This window comes from Triturus cristatus, chromosome 3_2 (genome assembly GCF_964204655.1).
Source record: "Triturus cristatus chromosome 3_2, aTriCri1.1, whole genome shotgun sequence".
Classification (NCBI taxonomy): domain Eukaryota; kingdom Metazoa; phylum Chordata; class Amphibia; order Caudata; family Salamandridae; genus Triturus; species Triturus cristatus.
In genome coordinates, this window is record NC_140584.1 from 440,332,127 (window position 1) to 440,354,795 (window position 22,669).

General features: G+C 46.6%; 1 protein-coding gene across 1 annotated transcript in view; it reads left to right on the plus strand.

Annotated features, from left to right (window-relative positions):
- Positions 1–22,669, plus strand: part of SMAP2 (small ArfGAP2) — a 152,980-nt gene that overhangs the window by 108,888 nt on the left and 21,423 nt on the right. The window contains exons 8-9 of the mRNA XM_085648026.1: positions 462–624; positions 10,990–11,273. Coding sequence (XP_085504152.1) covers positions 462–624; positions 10,990–11,273 — 447 coding nt within the window. The remainder of the gene's footprint in view (positions 1–461; positions 625–10,989; positions 11,274–22,669) is intronic.

Below are 22,669 nucleotides of genomic sequence, written 5' to 3' on the forward strand. Positions count from 1 at the left end.
CCTGTACATCTGTCCATATAATCATAGCTAAATGAGTTAGTGTTTTCACTGTTTCATTTATCACAACTATATCTAGATTATCAGCTTGTATTGTCAGTATATCCACAGCTAGTTCTATCTAGTTCAAGATACATATCCTCCATTTTCATTTTGATTTGTTTTTAGAATTGTGTAGCACAATCTACTATTGGAGGTTCATAGTACCCTGTGCCTGTACGCTTAGCACCTTTATTTCTAACTGCTTTGAGTGCGAAACTCAGATGAGGGGTGTAAAACCATTTAAAGTGGAAAAATATTAGAGTTCATTAATTTACTCTGAGTTTCTCTGCGGATTTCAGCTTCTTGGAAAGAAACAGCCTTGTGATTCCATTATCTGCAACCTACTGGCACAAGGTTTGAGTGTTATGCAAATACATTGAAAGTATCTGACATCCTTCTGTATAATTTGTCACTTTTCCTAGGTACTTCCTTCTGCACCCATCACTGGAAGCTCCTGCTCCGTCCCTGAGAACCTGAATCTGTTTCCTGAGTCTGGCAGTAAAGCTGAAGAGTCTGGAAAGAAGATGTCCAAAGATTCCATCCTGTCCCTCTATGGGTCCCAGGCGCCTTCATTGCCAGCTCAAGGTACACTTTAATTTCTCACATACTCTGCATCCTCCACCTCTTGAGGGCGGCCCTTCTTTCTTTTATAAGACTTGTAGCTGCTGTGCCTTAAACTTGGATCACTATACAGCCTTTTGACTAAACGGGGAAAAACAAAGTTCCTGGCAGACATATTTTGGTGGAAACACAAACACCCAGACTATAGAAAAAGTCTCTTTACCAAAATGTTAAAAAAATTATTTTCTTGCTTAACAAAAGTAAGGCTTTTTGGATTAAAAATATTGAGTAAGCTAAGAACTCTTCAGTAGTTATGGATCTGATAGGGACTTCTAGCCTCAGATCCCTTACCTTTAAATATCCCCAGATGTCAGGCTGGATGCGGAAGATCTACTAGCAGTGCCCCTCGCACCGGTATGAGAAGTTGTCCATGCCACAAGTGATGTCCGCGGTACCCACATAGGTACCACTTTGGTGTGCTGATGTCAGTTCTTTTCTTTCTGCCCCAGTTAACGTTGATCTGAATTGAACTACCCCTCAATCACGTTTTGACTGAATTTTTCAACTTAGTCAGTGTTTGTGAGATTTATTTCCTAATATGAGGATGTCACCCAAGAAATTGGCTGATTTCAAACAATGTGGAGTCTATCATTGGCAAATGTCCGTGACAGATCCTACTTGGTGTGATACCTGGAGCCGGGACTCGACACCAAGGCATGTTCGGAGTGCTGTGCCATGCACCCCAAGGCACTTGCTCAACTCTAGAGGTCCCGTCAGCCTGGGAGGTCCTGGGACTGTTCACAAAGCCTGTCTCGATGTTCATCCTCACATTCAAAGTCTTCAGGGAAGTTGGAAGTCCCGCAAGCATAAGTAGTTAAAGAAATCCAAACGCTCTTTGACTTCCCCTCGGCTGTGGAATTCATCCGATGAGACACAGGAGCATCTGCACTCTAGGCTTGCAAGTCGATGGTGCATGATCCTAGGTTAACTCCCTGCTTCCCAGATTTTCCCGGTGCACCCCAACCCAATTGAAGGAATTTTATGAGGCCATGCATCTCATTTTTGGGCAGCCCGGCCACTCTGGAGCACTTTAGGGCTCCATGGGTGTGGGAGGGGCCCCTACTGGGAATACGCCTGCTGGTTCGCCCTCAGCGCCAGTCGGACCCCAAGGAGCCCTTGCTGGATCTAGAGATGAGTCGCCAGTGAGACCTTCCTCGGCGGCTACTCCAGTGCCAATTCCCTGGGTGGCGCCATTTCCATTGTCAGACAGACTCCGACACGGAGGCGGATGGGCGTTGTCTGATACCAACCGAGAACTTTCTCCCCGGAGCAGAGCCAGTACCTTATTTAATTTGCATCCCCGGAGACGTTTGGGAGTGGTCTTTGGACCTTAATCAAGAAGAACCAGTGTAGGAGGACAACTGGTATGAAGATCTGAGACAGGCCAGTGAGTTAGATACCTCACCTAAGACTAGTGTGATTTCCCCGCCTAATTTAACTTCAGAAGAGGGAGCCTCTTTTGCTATGGTGGTGCGTAGGGCGGCTGAGGTCTTAAACCTTAACTTGCCCTCAGTAGCAGTCAAAACTAATGTGACTGAAGTTTTTCAGTCTGGAGTTTCCCCCTCAGAACCCTTAGTCCCTTTTAATGAAGCCCTTACAAATGTCCTCCTTGGGCCTGGTCCAAGCCCTGCACAAGGGCTCCTGTGAATAGGGTGATTGCCCGCTTTCATCGCCCTGCTCCTGAGGATCCCAGTTTTCCTACCCAGCACCCCACCCTGGAGATCTTTGTGGTCCAAGCTTCCTCATCCAATAGTCACTTTGGTTCGTTCCCTATCACTCTACTGAATATGGAATCCAAGATGCTAGATACCTTCGGTCAGAGAATCTGCTCTTCCACCAGCCTGACATTGCGGTTGGGAACACTGCGTGTCTATTGGGCTTTTATTCCCATACTCTTTGGGAGTCTGTTGCGCAAGTGCTGCCTATGGTCCGGAGGAGGCCTGGGCCATACTCTGTCAGGTAGTTGCAGATGGGAGAGATGTTACAAAGTTCTCTATCGGATGTGGATTTGACACGGCCAACTTGCTAGGTAAGTGAATTTATGATTGATAGCATTGCAGTGCCACGTCTGGCTGAGAACATCTGTCTTTTCAGGGGATGTACCTCATGGACATGCCCTTTGATGACTCTCGCCTATTTGGAGAGAAGGCAAATTCAACGCTCGTGCACTTAAAGGACAGCAGAGATACGGCCAGGTACTTGGGGTGGTCTATGGCCCCTCATCCACCTCAATCCGCCTTCCTCATTTTTGTGGCTTCGGAAGGGATCTCCTAACTGCGCTCTTACCCTCCCAGCCACCACAGCCAACAGGCTTGCCAGCCTTTTCGTGGCCAAGGGCGCAAGTCCCAGCGACCATGTATGACAGGTGGCCAGCGGTCAGGTCATCTACAACCTCCCAGCAGCTGTTGCCTCCAAGCCTCTTTAGTTCTCCCTCAGATCATGATGGGCACCAAGTAGGAGGGAGGATACGCTATCACCTCTCCCACTAGCGGTCAGTAACATCAGATCGATGGGTACCTCAAGTTTTCCAAAGGGACTACTCTCCCCCTCAGCCCATCCTACCCACCAACGACTGGCAGACGAAGGACCACCTCTTCATACTCCATCAAGAATTGCAGGCTCTCATGGCCAAGGTAGACAAAGACAGAGTGCTCGCGTCAGAAGTAGGTCGTGGTTATTATTCCCTCTACTTTCTGGCACCAAAAAAGGCGAGGTCCTGTTATCGATCTATGCATTTTCAACCTCTTCTTGAAGAAGGAGAAATTCAGAATGCTCATGCTTTCACAGGTGTTCCTGCACTGGACCCGGGAGACTGGATAGTAACATTGGACTTGAAGTACGCTTATTTCCACATCCTTTTCCTGCTGACTACAGACGCTATCTGCGATACACGGTGTGCCACAAGCATTTTCAGTTTGCTGTGCTCCTCTACTGCCTTATCAGCTCCCCTCGGGTGTTCACCAAGGTGATGGCAATGGTCGCAGCTCATCTGCTGAGGTTGGGGATTTCAGTCTTCACCTACCTCGACGACTGGCTGTGAAAGGTGGGTTCGCACCCAGTAGTCATCTCCCACCTTCAGACTACGGTGAACCTCTTGCTCTCGCCGGGGTTCACTATCAACATGCCGAAGTCCCACCTGACTTCCTATCAGACGCTCCCTTGATCAAAGCTGTTCTGTAGACAGCTAAGTTTCGGACCTATCCTCACGAGCGGCGAGTCCAGGATATTCAGGCTATGATACTGATTTTTCAGCCTCTCGCCTGGGTTTGGGTGAGATGGACTCTGAAGCTGCTGGGCCTAATGGCCTACTACATCCTGCTTATGATGCATTCCCGCTGCCATAAGTGGGCTTAGCAATGTGACCTGGAGTTCCAGTGGGCGCAGCATCAGAGAAATCTATCTGACATGGTCCCTATCTCGGAGGCAACTGCAAAAGATCTGCAGTGGTGGTTAACAAACCACAAAGGGTCATCGACAAACCCCTCTCCCTACCCCATCTAGATCTGACATTGGTGACAGATGTGTTACTCCTGGGATGGGGCAGCCATCTGGTAGAGGTGGAGATAGAAGGCCTCTGATCTTCGGTGAAATCCTAACTCCAGATCAACCACCTGGAGCTCCGGGTGATCCGGCTGGCATTGAAAGCCTTTCTACCCTCCATCAAGGGAAGGCTAGTGCTGGTGTTCATGGACAACACCACTGCTATGTGTTACTGCAACAAACAGGGTGATGTGAGATCAGCTCATGGGTCGTTTGTCAAGAGGCCCTGTGTCTCTGGACATGGCTGGAGGGTCGCGGCATATCCCTGAGGGTTCAACACCTGGCGAGCTCTCTGAACATCAGGGTGGAAAAACTTAGCTCAAGATGCGTAGTGGATCGCCAATGGCATCTCCATCCGCAGGGGTCTTTCAGCAGTGGGGAGATACTTGGTTAGATCTGTTCGCCACTACTGAGAATGCGCAATGTCAGCAGTTCTGTGCACTGGAGTTTCCAAGGCAGCTCTTGCTCGCAGACACTTTTTGCCTCGAGTGGAGCTCAGGCCTCCTGTATACCTTCTTGTCCATACCACTCCTGCCCAAAGTTCTCAAGAAGGTCAGGCCGACCAGGCCCCAGCCATCCATCTGGTTCCGGCCTGTGCTTAGAGTTTTGTATCCCGAGCTGTTGAGCTTGGCAATCAGTCCTCTGATAAGGCTACCTCTTCCGGAGGATCTTCTGTTGCAGCAGCAGGGGAGGTTTCTCCACCCAAGCCTGTCAACACTCTGCCTTCTTGCGTGGAGATTGAGAGGCAACAGTTGACAGCTTTCGACCTTCCACCAGTAGTCTGCGATGTTATTCGGGCAGCCAGGCGTCTCTTCACTAAAACGGTATACGCCTGCCACTGGGGCAAGATTGTGGCATGGTGTGCAGAAAAACAGACTGACCCCCTTTCTGCTCCTCTTGCTCAGGTTATTTTCTTTATTCTTTCCATGGCCCAGCAGGGCTCTGCTCTGGGCACCTTAAAGGGTTACCTTACGGCTATATCGTCCTTTCTGCTGTTGCCTGACCAGCAATCTGTCTTCCAATCCCCAATTGTACATAGGTTCTTGAAAGGTTTTCAACAAATGTTTCCTCCTCTTCCTTTCATCATGCCTCAGTGGAGCCTTCACCTAGCCCTGACGTTCCTGATTTGCGCACCCTTTGAGCCTTTGCACAACTGTCCTCTCAGGCCCCTTACCATTAAGACATCCTTCCTGGTGCCAATAACGTCTGCCTGGAGTGTCAATGAGCTTTAGGGTTTGTCATTGAAGCCTTTGAATTTGAACGTCTACCCAGATGAGCTGATTCTTCGAACCAGAGCTTCCTTTCTGCCGAAAGTTGTCCCTCCCTTTCATGTAGGCCAGTCGATCACCCTGCCTACTTTATTCGCTCTGCCACATCCCTCTAAAGAAGAGGGGCAACTTCACTGACTGGACCCAAAAAGAGCATTGTCTTTCTACCTTCACGACCACATGAAAGAATTCTGGGTGGATGACCAACTTCGTGGGGTAAGTTAGAGCGAAGAAGGAAAGGGCTTTGCAGAAGCGCACCATCTCCCGATGAAGGGTGTTCTGCATTAAGATCTGCTACACACTGGCCAAGAAGCAGCCCCCTGAGGGTTTGCAAGCTCCTTCCTCCAGAGCCAAGGATATGACCACTGCGTTCGCACGCGGAGTCCCGGTCCTGGACCTCTGCCTGGCAGCAACATGGGTCTCTCTGAACATGTTTACTAAACACTACTGCCTGTACAGTACAGTCCAGTCTGTCACGATGGGCTCTTTGCCCATTTGGTCTTGCAAGTCTGTTTGGTTTGAAATTGTTTTGCGAACCCACCTCTGGGGAGTATTGCTTGGTTATCTATTCTAAAGTGAGGAATCTGCATTTAGAAGTCTCCATCAGCTGAGCAAGTTACTTACCTTCGGTAACACCTCTTATGGTAGAGCCTATCTAGCTGCAGATTCCTTACTGACCCACCCATCGTCCCCGCTCCACGAGCAGATTGCTAGGGACTGGGTTGTTCCCCTTTCAGGGCCCAAGTTTCCACACCAGTGGTCAGTGTTCTTTGTGGCTCCACGCTCCTGGTATGGAAACCACTTCACATCCGACACGGATGACGTCACGCAGCACCAATCGGTGCCACCTACCAGCGTGCAGGGGTACTGCTCACGAAAAATTACCAGATCTAGTCTAATGCCTTGGGATAATTCTAAGGTGGGAATCTGGGGCTAGATAGAGTCTGTAGCAGATTAAGGCATTACCGAAGATAAGTAACTTGTTGTACTCTGGCACAGATAATCAGATTGACTCCTTGAAAGCAGGTTGATCTGACATCCTCAAGTTAGTACTTTCTTTGGCTCTGGAAGGCTGTGCTCTGGGTAAAATGAAGGGGTATCTAGCGGCTTTGTCGACTTTCATTTGCATACCAGATTAGCCATCCCTTTTCAAGTCCCCACCCCCATTATTTTGCAAGTCTTGATAGGTCTGATCAATATGTTTCCTTCCACTCCTTTTGTTAATTCACATGGGAATTTAAATCTGGTTCTTACATCATAGTTGTTCCTTAAGACATTTAACTCTTAAGATAGTTTCCCTAGTTGCCGTTACTTTGGCCAGTAGTGTGAGTTAGTTGCAAACAGTGAGCGCCCGTCGTCCCTTCACCATTTTTATCCCAACAAGGTCTCAGAACCAGAGCTGCTTTTCTTCCGATGGTGGTGACCCCCTTCCATCTGGGTCAATCCATAACACTGTCATCCTTCTATCTCTCACCCCCTACACTCCCTCAGCCTACCAGTATCGTAACGAAACTTGAGGGGGCCCCCTGCAGGGTACATGGAGTGGCCCCCTCCAGACTCAATCTGGAGCTCTCTGTCCGAAGTGCAGTGCTGAGGGGGCCTTCTGGAGGTTAGGGGGCCCCTCACACTGCAGGGGCCTGTGTTACACCCCTGCAGCCTACCTAGGAGAAGGAGAGACTGACCAGGCTGGATTAAAAATGGAGTTTGTTTTTGCATTGGCTGCACAAAGTACATCCGTGAGGCTGATCCGCGTTTCATGAGTTATTTAGGCAACAGAAAATGGCTTTACCTGGATGGATTATTTTATGTATCTGATATGCCATGGCTCATAGAGATCTCCATGAGGCTATTCGAACACACTGTACAAGTGCCAAATCCTCAACATCTGTTTTGGCTAGTAAAGTTCCTGGAGCTGACATTTGCAGAGGCGCCACACACTTTTTCATTCATACCTTGGCCAAGCACTATTGCCTGGGTTCTGAAGTGAAGAGGGACATGCACGTTTTCTGATTTGTGCTACAGGACTCCCTGGTATAAACATTCATCAAGGCCCTATATCCCGCAGGTAGATATTGTTTAGTGATCTATTATGCTAGTGAGAAATCTGTAGGTAGAAGTATCCATCAGAAGAAAGAGTTACTTACCTTTTTGTATCGTTTTTTCTGATAAATACCTTCTATTTACAGATTCTTCACTCACCCCTTCAACTTCCCCTGTTGTTGGATCATTATGGACCGGCATAATACGTTTCCAGTTTTCTGATGTTGCCCTACATAGCTTATCTGATATCCTTCTTATCCCCCTGTCTCAGCAGTGCAAAGAAAAGATGACAAACTGACATTTGTATGAGCATGGCGGTGCTGAATGGGGTCGGCTACTTCATTTCCAGGGTCTAATGGACCCAACGCCCACTACTTTCTGGGAAGATCTTTTGAGAAGTTTTCCAGACTAGTCTGATGACTGGGAGAATATTCAAAAAGTGAGGAGTCTGTGGGTAGATGGCGTATTCACTAGAAAGATTATAATTGAAGGTCTGGACAGTTCCTGTTGTAGCAGGGTCACAACTGTTTTCCATATGGTTAGGTCCTAACCACGATGCAGTAATGGGCAAAAGAACAATGGGTTGCAATGCTACCCGAGCGATTGCCTGTAGTGGTTAAACTTATTGCAAGAGTGCCTCCCATCACCTTTTATGTGTTTTATATGAATGATAATGTGCCAGCCATTCCTTCAAGTTCTCATATGCTATGGCTTTCTTGAAATGCACTTCATCACCACAAATTAGGTTAAAATAAAATTCAAATAAGGTGAGTTAGAATGTTATTAAAGTATAGTCACATCTTTATACCATATATAGCAGTGTCTCGCATATGCCGTGAGTACCCTGTATATATTGAGTTTTGTGCCTATTTCGGGGCATGTATTGTACATGTATCTCCACATGAATGCAAAGGGCTTCACAATAGCAGAGGGCGTTATGAGATTACCCATTGTTACTTAATGCTTATTCTATTTCAATTTATCCTACCGGTTTGCTATCATAATATCGAAGTTAAAGCCTTATGCCTCCTTTCGAACACCCTCTTCTGCAATTAGGAAGAGATCTGCAGGGAGGTATAGAAGCCCTGATGAAAGCAGAGTGACAAGTATGGGCAAAACTTTATTCAGCTGAAATATGTCGAACCATCGTGTCTTCATTGAACATGCCATCACTGTTTTTAACCATGATATGCATACTCATTAAATAAAAGGAAATATCCAGGGTATACACATAACTAAGCTTTCCAGGGCCTCCACACATTTGTGTGTAGAATTAGTTGTATTTGGGAGGATGTGCGAAGGTTGTAGAAAAAACTGTCTCTTGTTGTGTAATTCTAATTTAGAAATATAAGGCTATAGGAATTCCATCTTTCTCAATAATCCCCCACTAGCTGACTTCTTGCTTCATGTGTCTTTAAATGAATCCCTCCTCAAGAGAAAGAGGCTAATGCTTTTTTACTTAGTCTTCACTGCAGCATTGTCTTTTCAGAGACAGTTTGTGCTCTGCTTCTCTGGCATGGAGGACCCTGAACTCTGCTGTTTATTTGGACAGCTACCCTTATTTGTTGCAGCATCTAGCGAAGAAGGGAGTGGATCATCTGGCTGAGTTAGGAGGTAGCAGCTGGCTTGGATTTATTCAAGCATACTATATAATCTGCTCTTGATTCTGTGTTTTTTTTTTTTTTTTACTGTTGCAAGAGAAAGGGTTATTTATTTTTACCATGAAAATTCACTCCTTGCTGAGACTGTACTGGTTAATGGTGAAAAACCAGTCAAGGTTTTAGACATGCCTTCAGATAGAGAAGCAGAAGAAATCGATCGTGCGTTTGAAAAGGTATGCTTAAACCCTTTTATACCACCCAGCGATATAGGTTGATGCCTTGACTCCCGCAGCCTAAGTTTGGCATGGGCCTTACTTTTGTCTGGCACTTATGGAAAATGTATGCCTGCTACAGGTAAAAGTACATGGAAGACAGCATCTCAAACTGCAGCTAATGCTTGCTCTGTGGACAGGCAGAAACACTTTCATAAAGCACCAACAGTATGTTTCACCGGTAGTGGGCTGGTTTAGAGATTTCTATTTCGTGTAATTGGGGAGGTCACCCTCAGACTGAGGCTTACAGATTTGTAAAGAAAAAAGTCAAGTAATCTTTGCTGTTGATGAGAATTCCTTTACACCATCCACTGCTACATCCAAGGACAGAGGACAACCAAATATTTTAGAGGTGCACTTCATAAGTCAATGACTGCACAAGTAGACACTGCAAACAATAAAACTCATGTATTAGTCAAATTTAGCTTGTTGCACAATGATGGAAAATTACCCTGTGAAGGTGTTTCTTCAAAATGTAGGGGTCATTGTTTCACTGCTGGTGTCTGTCAGGCCAGTTCATGCAGTACTATTTCGTTACAAGTGCACCATGCATTTGGTCTTGTACAGTTCTGAAGCACCAACAAAATGCTTATAAAAATCGAAAGCAACTTTGCACAGGTAAAAAAATGAACCACAAATCTGCTCCACCAAAGAAAGCATTACTACCATGAGGAGCCATTAGTCCAAAGAGCATCTAGTCCATGCTTCAGTCTCACTTGGCATCTTCTCTGCTCCCACAGCTTCACCATTATGCATAGTTTTGTATTTTCTTTCTTTTAGTAGCGCAAATATATGTTTATCCATGACCATGAAAAGTGTTCCCTGTAAACGTGTTGCAATGAAGGTCCTGTTCTCTGACAAATGCTGTGTTTTGTTGTCATGATGGTGTTTAGTTTTCACAGGCTTGTGGTATGCGTCAGAGTGATGGATTCATTCTATGGCTGTGTTGCATTTATATGATGAGATTTTTCTCTGAAGCTTTTGTAGTCGGCACGTTCTGCAAAACGGTGACAGCTGTGTTCCTTCTCAGTGCTGGGTGCATTCTATGGAGTTACCCTATATATCTGTGTCCTTTTTGGGGGATACACTGTTGCCTGTCTTCCAAAGCACTTGAAGCGAATGGCAAGTTTCTGTGTCTAATACAGAAAATATGTTCTACAAATGGACACATAGGCAGCTATGTGTGGTTGGTCAATACTTCCCTTCCCACCTTCACACCGTCTGAGGTCCGTTCTCATCTGTTTGGAATATGTTCATGTAAAGCATCTATGTCTGTAATGCAAAAAGTGTCTCGATTGTAAATAGCTGCAAAATAATAACCTTATTTTAAGGTAAGTCCTAGAGAATTATTTTTTGGGTTTCTTACATTATTGAAAATACAGTGTACTCAATGAAGCACTAACTTTTAAACAATGGGTAATCCATGGAAACAGGATCTGTGTCTTTGTGTTCTAGGGGTATGTTTCAAGTAACGCATTGTGCAAACCACTTGCTGCTGATGTACAGTTTTTTTTTTTTAAACCATCTGTTCTAAACACACTCATCATCACATCAGGTACCACCTGGTTTCTCTTTTTCTCTATAATTTTTCTTTGTGCATTTTTTCAGGTGCAATGTACATGACACCTACTCCGCCTATGGCGTATCCCACAGCCTACAGTGGCTTTCCAGGTGTGGCTCAGGCAGGAGGATTAATTGGCGGCATGATGGCTCCAAATCCTGGCATGGTTGCTTCCATGGGTATTCCAGCAGGGTACATGAGCAATATTCAACCCACCATGATGGGCCACCCAAATGGAATGATGGGACAGCAAGCCAGTTTCGGCATTGGGATACCGCAACCTGTCTATGGGGTGCAGCCAACTCAACCAATGCCATGGAATGTTGCTCAGGTGAGACTGTTTTCTTCTGTTCTCTTGTTTGCAACTTACTAGTATTCACGGCATACTAAAAACCAGATACTCGCCCAATGTGAGTTTTTAGAGAAAGAAGAGACTATAGATTTTGTCTTTCGCCACTGTTGGCCATCTCCTAAGAGTGTCTGTATATCCTTTCTAATTTTTATACCTCTAATTCACGTACAACCAAATAGTCCGTAGGTGAAAACGTCAAAAAAGATTTATTATATATTTACATACTATATCATTTGGCCAAATTTTGGTGAATAAATCTGGGCAGTTGTTCTACACATTATGCTAGCTCATTGACACCGCCTGTTTGTTCTTTGTAAGATGATGTTATTTTTTTATTATTAATAGTTTTTTATTTAGGTTGTCATTTTCTAAATTTTTAAGCCCTCTTGTTTTCAAGCTTTTGCTAGGGATTGTTTCCTTGCTGATCGTTTGAATGCGATTGAGGTAGATTAGCCCTAAGCATTGTTTTAGATGGCAGACAACTGCACGTTTTTTAAGAACCTGCGGACGATATTCCACAAAACTGGAAATTAACAAAGACATGCCATTGGCAGCTGCACAGTGTGTTTTATGGTTAAGGATTAAGCAATAAACTCATGTTTGCCTTTACTTATGTAGCTGCCAGAGTATATTAAAGTGTTTGCTGTAGTTGGTAACACAGGCTTTGTACTATTTTGTTCAGACCATGCACATTTGCAATAGTAGGTACTGCCAGAAAGGGCCTTTGTTATGCTGGTTGTCAAACATTTTTGAGACCCTGTTAGGGTGCTATTACCATTTATTCTTGCCAAATGACAGACTCTTGTAAGAAGTAAATGAGCAGCAGTGTTGGAAGAGTTTTGAGATTGGGGGTGCAGGTAAGTAACCTAATCTCATCAAATAAATAGGGACTGTAAAAAAATCATTTTCAAAAGAGGCAAATAGGTCAAACATTCTCTGCTGGATTATAGGCCTGAGCATTAGTGACATCTACACCCTTGTTGAAGGCAATTCTTACCATGATGGTAGTCAGAGATGCATTTCGAATTATATTTCCTCAAGTATATGGATTTAATGTAGTATGGTATGTCTATACATAGGGAATATGGTCTTCATCAAAACGGCCTTTCTGTGCGGCTAAATGACCAGGAAAGAGCACTGCATTGTTGTGTGACCATTATTTTGATGATCTCTTTTGGGCTATCCAGTATTCCATGTGAATGTGGATGAACAGTGAGAAAAGACTATGTTCCCTAAGGATTTGTTCAAGACTGTATTCATACAATGATGGTAATGTCTCACGCAGCAGTCACAACGCGGTCTGTATTACTGTAGCTTAAATATTTCAGGAAAAATGGCAAAAAAGGGTCTGGTAAGTTCTAGAATTAAATTGTTTTTACTTGTATAGTAATAAAGATGTCAAAAATAGTGTGCAGCAACGTTGTGATCCACGTAAAATATTGAATGGGAGAAGCAAAATATTGAGAAGATTTCAAACCAAACCCAGTATTTAATGAGGGAAGTTGTATATAAAATGTTTTCAACAACCCTTATGTTCGAGGCATATGAGCTGCAGATTACACACTTGTGCATAGATCGCCATCTGGTGTTGGGCCCGGATGTTTGCAGTTGTTTTTCCTTTTGGAACGTCTTTGGAAGTCACGAGGTCGGTGACTCCTCCTTTGGATCGTTTGCGCATGGGCTTCGGCTCCATCCTCAGATTGTTTTTTTCCGCCATCGGGCTCGGATGTGATCTTCGCGCTCCGGTTCCGAACAGCTTCCAGTTAGACGATCGACGCGCAATCCTCACCCCAATTCGCAGTATTGTTTTCTTTCGCGATCTCCCCACTCGACGCGGCTCTCATCGACAAGAACCTTCGATTCCAGTCGTCGACGACTGCCTTCGGGCCTACCCAAGCTCCGGTCCTGGCTAATGGAAAGGACTCCCTTCAAGAAGTGCCCTCAATGTGGGTCCAAATTCCCCCACACCGATCTCCCCGAAGTATGTCATCTCTGCCTCTCCCCTGAACACGAGGCTCGAGACTGTCCGGCGTGCAAGTCCTTCCGGTCCAAGAAAACCATTTGAGACCGAAGGGCCAGAAGAACCATGCCACACTCGTCGACGGTGATTCCGGACGACATCTTCGGGGAAGGCGTCGACGCTCCAGAAGAACACCACACCGATGAGGGACTCATCAGCGCCTCCGAAGCCGACGATTCAGATGTGGAGGACATCACTCCGGCACAGAGGGTCGTGAGTACTAATCTACCCCTCCTCCCCCCTGCCCCCCCCCCCACACTCACCGGCACCGAAAAAGGCTTCGGTCACGCCTTCGCCTCCGGCCCTAAGCAAGACCAAAGACACTGCTTCCCACACTGCACCTTCGGGACCGGTAAAGAAGCCGATTAAGCCTTCCGGCGGCTCAGGCTCGAGCCAGCCCACCGTCGGTGCCGATGAACACTCTTCGGCACCGAAAAAGAAAATGGCCTCCGCTTCGACACGGAGCCCCGCACCGAAACATTCGGTGTCAAAACCCAGCTCCAGCTCCTCGGTACCGACAACATCTTCGGCACCGACAAAAGCACACAAGGCCACCGGCACCGACACTTCGAAGCCGAAATCCATCTCGGCGCCTACCAAACAATCAGACCTTTCCAAGCATAGTTCCAAACAACGAACCTGCACGGATAAATCCAAAAAACCAACGGCCCATCGCCTTCGGCGCCGACGGACCAACCAACCTCACCAGAACTCTTTACTCCGGATCCATTACAAAAAACACTAACCAAAGATCCTAAGACCGGACATTTGATGCTCTCCATCAAAAAGAGACCGCTGGAAAAACCTGCTTCACCTCCAAAGAGGAAGGACTCTGCTACCTCCCCTTTCAGAATACCTTCCCCCACCTCCACCGCCCCCTCCACCTTCCCCTCCTCCCCCCTCTCCGCCCCCACCTCATCATTCCCCCAACACCCTCTCCGGATGATGATGATCAGGGGGATCCATATGATGACATAGGAGACGTGCCCCAAGATTTACCTACAGGGGACCCCACTCCCACAGGCTCCCCAGACGATTATAATATCCCTGACATCCCTAACGTCCCACAGGATGATCTCTACCCTTCCAGACCTTCCCCACCAGAAGACTCAATGGGGTTCAACCATCTACTACAAACGGCGGCACACTATCACGGGGTAGATCTCCATACTGACCCCGTGGAGGAGGATTTCCTCCTCGATATGTTTGACACCACACACAGGACTACCTCCATATTGCCTATGCTCAAGGGAGTTATAAAACATGCGCCCGAGGTCTTTAAAGACCCAGTCAGAGCCAGGGTCATTAACCCGCGCATTGAAAAGAAATAAAAATCCGCCCCTACAGATCCCTCCTACATCAGAGGGCAGCACCACTAGATTCTCTGGTAGTGTCCACAGCACGTAAAAGGGCCAACTCCCAAGGGTCCGGCGAAGCACCCCCACCTGACAAAGAGTCTAAACTCTTGGACGCATCAGGCAAGCGTACTGCATCCCAAGCTGCCAACATATGGCGCATCGCTAATACACAAGCGCTACTAGCCAGGTATGACAGGGCCCATTATGACGAATTGGAAGCCATAATGCAACACCTCCCTGATAAATACAAACCTAGGGCCAACGAGCTAATTCAGGAGGGCAAAACCATTATTAATACTCCATACGTTGTGCCCTAGATGCAGCAGACACAGCCTCCAGGGCCATCAATACTAGTGTCCTCCTTCGTTGCCTTGCCTGGCTAAGGATCTCAGGTTTTAAACCGGAGGTACAAGCCTCCATCCTCAACCATCCCTTTGACCAGGAACATCTGTTTGGCCCAAAAGTGGATGAGGCCCTAGAAAAGATGAAAAAGGACACAGACACAGCAGAATCCATGGGAGCCTTACAATCGCACCCTCCCAGGCGCTCCTTTCGCTGCTCTTCCTTTCGGAGCACATCCAGAGGCTACTCCTCCGACACCGCTTCCACCCCATATAAGGCCCCTACCCAGTCCACCTTTACAAGGGGCCACCAAAGAGGCGGCTACAGGGGCAACAATAACAAAGGCAGAGGCAATACAAACACCGCCCGCTCTGCCACCGCACCTACCCAATGACTTCCCTCCACTCCCCCCAGACCATCTCACTCCGGTCGGGGGCAGACTCCAAAATGTCCCCCCTGTCTGGGCTACCATCACCTCAGACAAATGGGTAACACAAATAATTCGGTCAGGCTAATGCCTAGAACTAATATCTACCCCCCCTCCCCCCCCAAACATTCCACCCAGACAACGCCCAATGTCACAAGAACATCTAACACTACTAAAGCAGGAGGTAATCTCCCTCCTACAGAAAAGGGCGATAGAACACGTTCCTACCAACCAACGGAATATGGGGGTCTATTCCCTATATTTTCTCATACCAAAAAGGGACGAGACTCTGCGACCCATCCTAGACCTCAGGCCCCTGAACAGATACATACACATAGACCATTTTCACATGGTAACGCTTCAGCAGGTACTTCCACTGCTTTCCCAAAACGACTTTCTGACCACTTTAGACCTAAAAGACGCTTATTTCCACATTCCAGTGCACAACGCTCACAAGAAGTTCCTCAGATTTGTAGTGGACGGCCAACACTACCAATTCAAAGTACTCCCGTTCGGAGTCGCAACAGCACCACGAGTATTCACCAAGTGCCTAGCAGTAGTGGCAGCACACCTCAGGAGACAACACATCCATGTCTTCCCATATCTAGAGGACTGGCTAATAAAAGCCAGTTCATACAGCCAGTGCATACAACACACGCATACCACTATCCAGCTACTTCACCAACTGGGCTTCACAGTAAACCACGCAAAGTCCCATCTACAACCATCCCACATAAAACAATACCTTGGTGCCACCATAGACACCTCAAAAGCGATAGCCTACCCCAGTCCTGCCAGGATTACAAGCATTCAGGCTCTACGCGCAAAATTCATGGCACAACACTCCCTTCCAGCTCGAGTGTTTATGCAACTAATAGGGATGATGGCCTCTTGCATCTTCATAGTACCTCACGCAAGACTCCAGATGCGTCCTCTCCAAGAGTGCTTAGTGCGCCAATGGAACCAGGCCCAAGGTCAATTAACAGATCTGGTGTTGGTAGACTGTCGTACCCATCGCTCTCTGCAGTGGTGGACCACCACAAACCTTCTCAAAGGTCGACCGTTCCTGGACCCGGTTCCCCAGATAATACTAACAGACACATCGCTCTCCGGCTGGGGAGCTCATCTATTACATCTCACCATGCAGGGCACATGGACACCTCAACAGAAGTTACTCCATATCAGCCATCTGGAGTTACTAGCAATCTTATTAGCCCTAAAATCTTTTCAAACACAGATTTCAGGCAAGGCAGTCCTAATCCGCACAGACCGCATGACAGCCATGTACTATATTCAAAAACAAGGCGGCACACACTCTCCACAGCTAGCACAGAATATATGGAGATGGGCTATACCCCAGAAAATCTTTCTCCTAGCTCAGCATGTCCCAGGAGTCCAAAACACTATGGCAGATCTGCTCAGCAGACAAACCCAACAAATCCACGAGAGGGAACTCCACCCACAAGATCTACACCCGTACTTTCAAATGTGGGGGCATCCACAGTAGACCTCTTCACCACCCACGAAAACACCAAATGCCCAAGCTTCGCCGCCAGATATCCACACCCATTGTCCAAAGGAAATGCGATATGGATGAACTGGTCTGGCAGATTTGCGTACGCTTTTCCGCCTCTCCCACTCATTCCACTAGTGGTGCGCAAACTACAGCAACACTCCCTCACACTAATCCCAGTAGCTCCAACTTGGGCCAGACAACCGTGGTACACCACACTGCTGGAACTATCTGTAGTACCGCACCAAAAATTACGCCTCTCTCCACACCTCTTAACCCAGAACCATGGAGAGATCAGACACCCGGACCCAGCTCAGCTCAACCTTGCGATCTGGCTCCTGAAATCCTAGAATTCGGTTATCTAAATCTTCCCCCTGACTGTATGAACGTCATCAAAGAAGCTAGACGACCCACCACTAGGGCGTGCTACGCCGCCAAGTGGAAACCTTTTGTTGTCTATTGTCCAACACCACCATCAATCCCCTAGATGTCTCCATTCCACACATCATAGGCTACTTACTCCACCTACAAAGGTGCAATCTAGCCTATACGTCCATTCGCCTGCACCTCGCAGCCATGGCAGCTTACCTACAAAACAGGCAACATCTATCACTCTTGCACCTGCCATTAAAGCCTTCATGGAAGGACTTAAAAGAATAATTCCCCCCAGAGTGCCACCCTCGTTCTCACCAGACTAATGGGGCCTCCCTTCGAACCACTACACAAATGTGAACTCATATTTTTAACGTGGAAAACCGCTTTTCTTGTAGCCATCACTTCCCTCAGAAGGGTCATTGAGATACAAGCACTTACCATTCAAGAACCTTTTCTACAAATGCACCATAACAAAGTTGTTCTCCGTACCAACCAAAAATTTCTCCCTAAAGTCATTTCTCCCTTTAACCTAAACCAATCTGTAGAACTACCAGTATTCTTCTCGCAACCACAGACCGTTGCAGAAAGAGCTGTCCACACACTAGATGTCAAACGAGCCTTACTCTACTACATCAAGAGAACACAACCTTTCCGTAAGACCAAACAACTGTTTCTCTTTCTCTCCACCAAACAAGGGCAACCCCATCTCCAAGTCGGGGATAGCTAGGTGGATTGTCAAATGCATTCAGATTTGCTACCACAAAGCAAAACAAACGCTATCCGTTCCCCCTAAAGCCCATTCTACACGTAAAATGGGGGCTTCAATGGCTTTTCTAGGAAACATCCCTTTGGATGATATCTGCAAAGCAGCTACATGGTCAACACCGCACACTTTCACTAAACACTATTGTGTAGATGTGCAAACTAAGCAACAGGCTAGTGTGGGCCAGGCTGTACTCAATGCATTATTTCAAACCACTGCAACCGATACGGGTGGCCGCCGCGAAGGATGGGTACTGCTATATAATCTATGCACAAGTGTGTAATCTGCAGCTCATATGCCTCGAACGGAATATGCTACTTACCAGTATGCATCTGTTCTTGTCATGTAGAGCTGCCGATCTACACATGCCCACCCGTCTCCCTGGCTACCTTTATCTGTTCCAGTTTATCTTATTTGGATACTACACACATGGGCCTCTTCACTGTTATTACTACGCTCCATTTTTCCCTGCTGGCGAAAAACAATCTGAGGATGGAGCCGAAGCCCATGCGCAATACGATCCAAAGGAGAAGTCACCGACCTCGTGACTTCCAAAGACTTTCCAAAAGGAAAAACAACTGCAAACATCCGGGCCCAACACCAGATGGCGATCTATGCACAAGTGTGTAGATCTGCAGCTCTACATGCCAAGAACAGATGCATACTGGTAAGTAGCATATTCCTTAAATTGCAGTATACGGTGTTGATTGAATGCAGGAATGGCTAGAATCTTCCTCGGTGTTTGTAAATATTTGAAACACTGTTGATGACTCCAATTTAGTAATTGAGGGAAGGGTGAAAAAGCATTGTTTAACACAAACCTCAGTTAGTGGTGTAAACTACCAAAGCGACTCCATGACTTAACTATGTGTAAACGACAAGGACAAGCCAATTCCTAAGTTGGATCTGATGAGGTTGCACTTTTCACTAGGTGAGCACAAGGGGTTAGGAGATATTATGAAGTCAAATACCTCACAAAGCTGGCAAACTAACTGGAAAAGAGAATGTTCCTGATGATGCTCATGGCAATGAGGACACCCCTCAGCAGCAACTTTTAGTTTGCTTGCCATGGCACTATCTATCTGTCTCATGTCCCGCCGCCTGATGTTTCAGGGTGGGAAGTCCAGCTACATGTAATGCAGCTATCAAGTGGAAACTATTTTATTTTCCTTCTACCTCCTCAGGGCTCCTAGAGTCTCCAGTGGTGGCTTGGAAACACTGTGGCCTGCACCTTGAAGTCCTGTACATGTTGGCCACCATTTCTAGGCACACTGAATGGGTTAAAGTGAGACTTTGTCTCAATGGAAGTGTCCTAACTTCGCCCTTTTTCTTGAAAGGTCAAGTTTCCCCACGTCGCGATCATAAGGTTTCACTCAGCTCCCTCTGGCTAAGTATATGACTTTTAAGTAGCTACCAACACATTGTCCCAATTTAACGTCCAGAGTTTGCTAAAACATATGTTTGAGGCATGTGTGCTGTAGATACACATGCTTTGCGTACTCCTGCCATCTAGTGTTGGGTCCAGATGTTTGCAAGTTGTTTTTCTTCGAATAAGTCTTTCCAGTCATGAGGAAAGGTGACTCCTCCTTTCGGTCATATTGTACATCGCCATTGACTCCATTGTTAGATTGTTTTTTTTCTGCCTTCGGGTTTAGACTTCTATTGCTGAGCTCCCGTTCAAAACCATTCTTCGGATTCCCCTCGGTGCGCAATCCACTGTACCCTTGACGGTAATGTTTTCGTACGCATTTCCTTGTTCTACGCATAACAAATCGGTCAACAATTTCTCCATCGAAGATTGAAAACCTCAGTGGAACGGACTTCATTCCAATTCTGTCCTCTGTGCAATGCCACGCACCATCGCACCGAACAACATCAAGTTTGTAACTTGTGCTTCTCTCCAGGCCACAAGGAGGAAGACAGCGATGCTTGTAAATCGTTTTGGGTTATTGGGAACAATCCGAGCAAGAGGAGATCGAAGCGTCAGCTGCAGAAGAACAACACGCCTTCTCCATTTCAGAGTCCGATCCTGAGCTGGATATCGATCTGGAGTCTGAAGATGTGCTTCCGGGACAAAGTGTCGTGAGTACCGAAGACCCCTTGCCCCGCTAAACCTCTTCCAAAACGCATTAGGCTTCAGGACCATCTCTGCCTTCTGGCCAAGGTCGGCACCGAGATATTGTTTCTGACTTCCCGCCTACCGGCTCAGCACCGAAACAGACCGTCAAGCCTTCCAGCTCGGGACCGAGTCGAACAAAATTATTTGAGGATCCGAAACCATCAGGAGCGAAGGGCAAATCTAGTTTGAAGCCGAAACCCTCCCATCCGAAACAAAAACATGCTTCAGAACCGAAACCTTCACTCCCAAGAACAAGTTAATTTTGACGCCGAAATCCAAGGACAGCCTCCCTGAACCTCCAGAACCAATTTTAGACATTCTTAAGGCCAAATTAGAGCCTAAGCAGAAAAAGATTTATATTAATCCTGACACAGGACATATTTTGGCTAAAAATCCATCAAAGCGCAAACTTCTTTCAGAGGACTCGCCCTACAAGATTCCTTGAAGAACAAAGACATGGCTACTAGCCCTGCTTATCCTGCCCCACAACCCTCTCCACCGCCACCATCTTCTCCTCACTTAATAATTGAGGATCCTGTACATATAACTCCTCCGGAATCTCCACATACAGATCAGATGGGGATCATATTGCTGAGGACACTGTTTTGCCTGTAGCCCCATGGAATACATGCAGCATTGACCCTCCAATAGATAATAACACAGACCTTTATCCCGCAAAGCCATCACGCCCAGACAATAATATGTCTTAACAGCTCATTGCTAGAGCAGCAGAGTATCATGGGTTGGCCTTACATAAAGAGTCCTTAAAAGAAGCTTTTTTATTTGAGACACTTGAGTCCACGCACAGGTCCAGTCAATCACTCCCCATGCTTAAAGGCATGATGGGGCATGCAGAGGATGTCTTTAAAGACCCTATACAGGCACGTATTCTAACTCCAAGAGTAGATAAAAAAAAATAAAAGCCCTCACCATCAGATCCTGTTTATCCGGGAACAATTACCTCTCGACTCCCTAGTAGTGTCCAGTGCTTGCAAAAGAGCCAATTCACAAACCTATGGTGATGGCACCTCCCCCAGACAAAGAATACAAGCTCATTGATGCATCAGGAAAACAAGTGGCTGTTTAAGATGCTAACCACTGGCGCATCGTGAACACACCGGGCCTACTAGCCAGGTACGACAGGGTACACTGGGATGAAATGGAGCAGCTGCTCCAATACTTTTCAGAAGAACACAAAGCTAAAGCACTACAGTTTGTGGAAGAGGGGAAAACTCATCTCGAACTTCTCAATCAGATGTGCTCTTGATGCAGCTGACACCGCAGCTAGGGAGATCAATACCCGCATTCTCCTTAGAAGGCATACATGGCTTAGGATTTCTGAGTTTATGCCTGAGGTCCAGCAATCCATCTTAAACACCCCCTTTGACTAACAAAACCTGTTTGGTCATGTAGTTGACCAATCCCTAGAAAAAATGAAAAAACATACTGAAGTGGCAAAGTCCATGGGAGCGCTCCAGTCCCCATCAAATAGAGGCTGCTTTTGTCGCTCTTTTTACAGAGCAGGGTGTAAAACAACATCCTCAGACCCAAATTCTTCCTCTTATAAAAGCAATACCCAATTCTCTCCCTCTAGAGGTTTGTGTAGAGGAACCAATTCCAAGGGTAGGGGTAAAGGTGCCACACCCCAGAACACACATTCCCCTAACTAACAGTGACTTGCCCACACTTCTCCCCCCCCCCCCCCCCCCGATCACTTAACACCTGTTGGGGGGGGGAAGACTCCAACAATTTCTCCCCATTTGGCAATCCATAACATCCGACAAATTAGTGATCGACGCTATCCAACATAGTTTTTGCCTGGAGCTTACCACCAATCCTCCAAACATGCCATCTCGCATTCACAAACTGTTGTCAGACCACTTACAGTTACTCATACAAAAGGTGCAATCTCTCTCTTATTGTGCAATGTTAACGAAAGGGGTGTATCGGAGGCCACCGTCTTGTCCTGTCGGGTCTGGTTTGTTACTCCTTTGTGATTTGCCTCTGGGGTTGAAGAGGAGTTTCCGACCTTTCCCTAGGGGGGGGGGCATGTTTCCCCACCATACCGTGGCGCAAAATTGGGGGTGGGGGGGGGGCAGCTAGTCAGAATGACTACTCGTTCAAGCCCATTGCTTGAAGGCCATTTCTTTACTCATCGGACTTGTAAATCAAAAACTGTATTCAGGTAGGATTATTACATTTTTCCCAAATACCCCAAAATCTATGTCTCTTGCTTACCCTCCCGCGTCTGTCTACGTTATACACTCTCAATATTGAGGATAGCCATTCTCTAAGTGCTGGAGGTATAGGGTTCACCCACTTTATGCAAATTTCTCTCCTGGCCAATAGTATTAATAAAAATGTACTCGCTTTTTGTCTAGATTCAGGAAATTTGTGCTGTTATGGCCTATTCCAAAAATAACAAGTTCTATGCTTACCTCTACTGGTCGTCCCAGGA